This window comes from Psammomys obesus, unplaced genomic scaffold (assembly GCF_907164565.1).
Source record: "Psammomys obesus unplaced genomic scaffold, mPsaObe1.curated_primary_1811, whole genome shotgun sequence".
NCBI classification, from domain to species: Eukaryota; Metazoa; Chordata; class Mammalia; order Rodentia; family Muridae; genus Psammomys; species Psammomys obesus.
The window spans coordinates 626244-630940 of NW_026592509.1; the positions used below are offsets into that span (position 1 = coordinate 626244).

The window sequence follows — 4697 nt, forward strand, 5'->3', positions numbered from 1 at the left end:
TTCTCATGCAGCCGAGCTGGCCTCAGATTCACTCTGAAGCTGATGACCCTGAATTTCTGATCCTCCTGCCTCTACCTCCCAAGCTGGGAATACAAGGGTGTGCACCACCTGGCCTTTTTGGGGCAGTGTTGTTCAGCCTTGTGAATGAATGCTAGGAAACCCTCCCAGCCTGGGCTCTCCACAAGCCTCACACTCTGGGCAGTTCACTGTCTCATGAACAGTAAATCACAGAACTTTTGCACCATTTAGAATCCACCAGATAGAAATGCTCACTTCCCACAGGCCACTGGTGCTCTACCCCAGTCCATCCAGCAAGTGCAGGAAGTCGGACGTACCAGGAAAGGAGTGCTTCCAAAAGGACTGGGAAAGGCTGGGCAACAGTGAAGCTGCCACACAAGGGCCACAGCCGGACAGAGCCCACTGCACTTGTCTCTCACAAGCCTTTACACCATGTCCATTAAAAGTTCCACTAACGTTCAGGGGGTGTTTCCTGTGGTGTCCACCTGGAGTGAGAGTTAGGCACACAGTGGACAGGGGTTATGTCTCTGTCCCAGAGGCTCATGCGGTTCACTGTTCCTTCACAAACCCACATGATGGTCTGTGTCAAGAGCCCAGTGGACACAGACACACACACACACACCAAGAAGTAAAATACTTTTGAAGCCCAGCACAACAGGCTTCTCTAGGATACAGGACACATATCCCGGGAACTGCAGTGAGCCTGAGGGCAGCCACAGGTTGGCTGTGCACAATCCCATGGCCACCCGCTCCGATGCACCCCGCATGCCCAGCCCCTGAAGAACTCTGAGATGAGCTACAACACAAATGAGTGGGTGACTTTATTCATTCTGGCTCTTGACAGGTCCTTCTGGTGTGGACAGATGTGGGTTGGCTTCCGGCAGGGCCCTAGTGCAGAGGGAGTTTGGGGAGAGTCCAGACAAAGGCCATGTTCCCTGGACTGTTCTAGCAAACGAATGTGGAGGATTGGAATTGCGTTCTCACACCACCGGCTCACCTTAAATACTTCTCTGACAAAATAATAATAATAAATTATCTTCAACTCAGAAAATAAACTGTGTTCAGCAGGGTGACAGCAGGGTCCATTTCTTGCACTGCACCACAGGGCTACACAGGACAGGCAGGCAGCACACCCACAGAGGAGCTCAGGGCCCACGGCCTGCCTGAGGTGAATGAACAGTGCCTTTGTCCCCAGGCAGGTGGCAGCCCTGGCCGTGCCAGCGCAGGGGACGGGCCTCCTTCCTCCTCACGTGCGCCTGGTCTTCTGTTTCTTGGTTTGTCTCTTCATGTCCTCTGGGCCGCTGTCAGAGGCCGCCTGGCCAAGGGCTCTGACTCCCTGAAGACGACTCGTCAGCTGCAGCAGCAAAGGAATAAGCTGGAATGGGAGACAGACCATGAGTACCAGGGTGGCCCTACACACGCAGGCACCGGCCTCTACTTACGGGCACCCCAGTGCCTGCAGAAGGCTGGCGGGGAGGCTTTACACAGAGGGTTTAACTCTCACCAGGCAACACCTCCCTAATGATTAGAAATGACGTCACTGGAGTTAACAGAGATGTAGGGAGCCTGGGACAGCTGCCTGGCCCCTCCAACTTTAGCCTACAACTTCTGTGACACCGGCACCCTCCCACGGTCTGTCTCTTGACCCCTGCCTTCCCATGAGGCCTCAGCTTCCCTACCTTGTCGTGGTTGTAGCCAGCCAACAGGAGCAGCAGTGTCAGGGGCAGGGCGATGTAGGACCCTTGTGCGATGTCTTGTTCAGGTAGCTTCCTCTGCAAGAGAGCCACGACGCCTTGTGAGTTCTCACATCACCAAGCTCTGTCGTACAGAGCTTCAACCCACTCAGACGTCCACGCTGGCACCCAAGGTTACCCAGAATCCCTTGATATCCAAAAAAAAAAAAAAAAAAAAAAAAAAAAAAAAACCCAAACAAACAAAAAACTAAGCAGGGTGCGGGTGTGAATCACCTGAGTCCTCCAAAGCCTAAGACTCAGATCTGGAACGGACACAAGAAGGCTCTTTCTATTGCCAACTAAACTCACTCTGGCTGAGGATGACCATAAGCTATGATCTTCCTGCCTCTTCCTCCAGAGTGGCACGTACCACCATGCCTGCTTGGTGTGTGTGCTAGACAAGGCCTCTACCAGTGGGGCTCCATCCCCGGCCCTGCACATCCATGACTCAACAACTCTTCTGCCAGTTCCAAAGACAGGCTGACAAGCACGCTGCGTGTCCCCACCAGGGGCTACACTGGACACCCCGTGCTGCTGTGGTTATGAACAGTCTCCCAAGTTCCTCTGCCAAGACCCACTTGAGACCCATGTGACATACTGCAGAAGGGTCTGGGACAATGCTCTCGGGAAGTGATGGAGCCTTCATACGTCAGGCTGAGAGGAACTGGTTCAGCCATCTGTGGTGCGTGCTCCGGGGACCTGGGCAACACTGCCTTTGCCAGCGGAATCGACTCACAGCCTCTGGAGCTATGAGGCGCAGTTGCTGTTTCAAGTTAGCTGGTCTACAGTGGCTTTTTCAGCAGCCTGAACAGATCGAGACACGTGGAGCCCCACACAAGGGCAGCACAGTCTGACGTCTGGGGCTCTGCCGCATCTCAAAGACGCCTAAGTGAAATTCTTTCCCTAGAAGCACGAGCCAGCACTGCAACTGCAAAGCAAGGCTTTTCTTTTTCTACATGAACGTTTCACTTTATGTGTACGTGTGTGTTTGCAAGCCCATGTCTGCATGCACCATGCATGTGTGTGGCCACAATCAGTTCCCTCCTTCCTCCATGTGAGGTCCAGGACTGTCTCGGTGTGAGGGCCCTGGCCTGCTGAGCCACCTCAGTGCTTCTCTCTGGCGATGCACTCTCTGGGCTTCCACTCTGACCGTGTTCAGGGCCAGTGACCCTGAGCTGGGCCTGCAGCACCTTTTCCATCACCAATGCCTCTGTTAAGCTCCCAGAACCAACCTAAATGATCTCCTGAATGTAACACACACCAGTCTGGATAGACGCAGTGAAGGCGCCTGCTACAGGGACTGATAAACTGACCAGGTCCTTCCCCCATGGGCATCTTGTCAGCCCGTTTGCTGTTTTCCCTTGCAATGTGCGTGTCCACTTCTTGCGGCTCCTGCCCCCTGCTGCTGCCACTGACACATTCCCAGGTCCTCCGCACTGCCTGTGAACCTGCGGTTGCTGCTCATGCTACAGTAACCTAAATGAAGGAAAGCGATGCCACTGGCCACAGGGACACGTCCCTCTCCCTCAAGCCCCACGCCAAGCAATTTTGTCTGCTCATGACCTGACAGCAGGTTCTACTGCACAGATGGAAGGAAGGGGTCAGAAAGATCCAACACAGAAATGACCTAGCGGGCAGTCTTGCAGATGGCCGTGCTCATGCCTTCCATCGATGTATTATTTTTTTAAACGTCACAGTCTTACGTACCGTGGGGCTGAAAACCAGCGTGATGTGTTTGTGGTAGCCCACTGCAGTGAAAGACACTTGAGGCAGGACATAGTCGTACTGCGATCTGGGGAGCGTAGAGTCCAGAAGCACGACATAGTTCTGTTGGTGTAGGACAGACAGCTCAGGCAAAGCAGGGGACACAGGACAGCCACGCTCAGCAATTGTTTGTTAAGGACCCCAAGCTGGTGCACCCAGCGTGAGGTCACCAACTTCCAGACTGTAACAGACATGGGTCCCCAGTGGCTCTGTGCCTGCATCTTCTGATTAGCCTGTCAGGGTCATGGTTTATGACATATTTAGCCTAAGGACCAGCTTCAAGAAACACACAAGTTCTCACAAGGCGATTCTGATGAAAGAGGTGTGTAATGGGAGCCGGCACTAACAGAGAGCGAGGCTGGGTGCTCAGGATGTGACTTAGCTGGCTGCTAAGCCAGCAAGTTCTAGAAAAGCAGCTTCTCAACAATGGTTGTGGTGAAGACAGAGGCCTATGTCACACTCAGGCACCCTGGCCGTGACCATCAGCAACCTCAAGCTCCATGACAGCAACCACCTGTTCCACACAAAGGGGCAAGCACCCCAGGGTAGTAGGAGCTACAGGAGAAATGGCCGCAGCCCAGGTTCAAAGAGAACAGTCCCAAGCTAAAGCCATCGAAACCAAACTCTCTGGTAAGTCAAGTGAACAGACAGAGTCAATAACTCTGACGGTGACAGCAGTGGCCGAAAACTACCCTTTGGGATGGAGGACAGACACCCAGACCAAAGCGCAGAAGATGCCAAAAGGGAGAACTTAAGAGACAACACACTTAACTGCCAAACACAGAGAACGGGATGCCACTCGGTGGGACAGAGCTTGTCAGACACGTGTGAGGCCCTGGTCCTATTCTTAGCAATAGCGAAAAAACTGAGAGCAGCAAGAGACTTGCCAAACACAAGAGAAGAAGCACCATGAGACCACGGAAGTCCAAGAGAAACATGGCAGTGGGTCCAGAGCGCTAAGACTAAGGAATGCTCTGGTTCAATTACGACACTTCCCAACAGCAGAGCCATGAGCAACAGCTGGGCAGCACGTGACGAGAGAGCTGGTGACAGTGAGCAGATGAATGACGGTGTCCCCTGAACAGCACAGACCACAAACAGCACACAGACCAGTGTCACTATGAAGTAGCACTGAACACACACACACACACACACACACACACACACACACACACACACACA

The 4697-nt window shown here is 53.3% G+C and overlaps 1 protein-coding gene across 1 annotated transcript in view; it reads right to left on the bottom strand.

The window, feature by feature from the left end:
- Nucleotides 1-815: 815 nt before the first annotated feature.
- The window catches only part of LOC129681540 (BOS complex subunit NOMO1), a 52118-nt gene continuing 48236 nt past the window's right edge, over nucleotides 816-4697 (bottom strand). The window contains exons 29-31 of the mRNA XM_055613504.1: nucleotides 3459-3578; nucleotides 1698-1790; nucleotides 816-1393 (exon numbers count right to left, since the gene is read on the bottom strand). Coding sequence (XP_055469479.1) covers nucleotides 1265-1393; nucleotides 1698-1790; nucleotides 3459-3578 — 342 coding nt within the window. The 3' untranslated portion in view covers nucleotides 816-1264. The remainder of the gene's footprint in view (nucleotides 1394-1697; nucleotides 1791-3458; nucleotides 3579-4697) is intronic.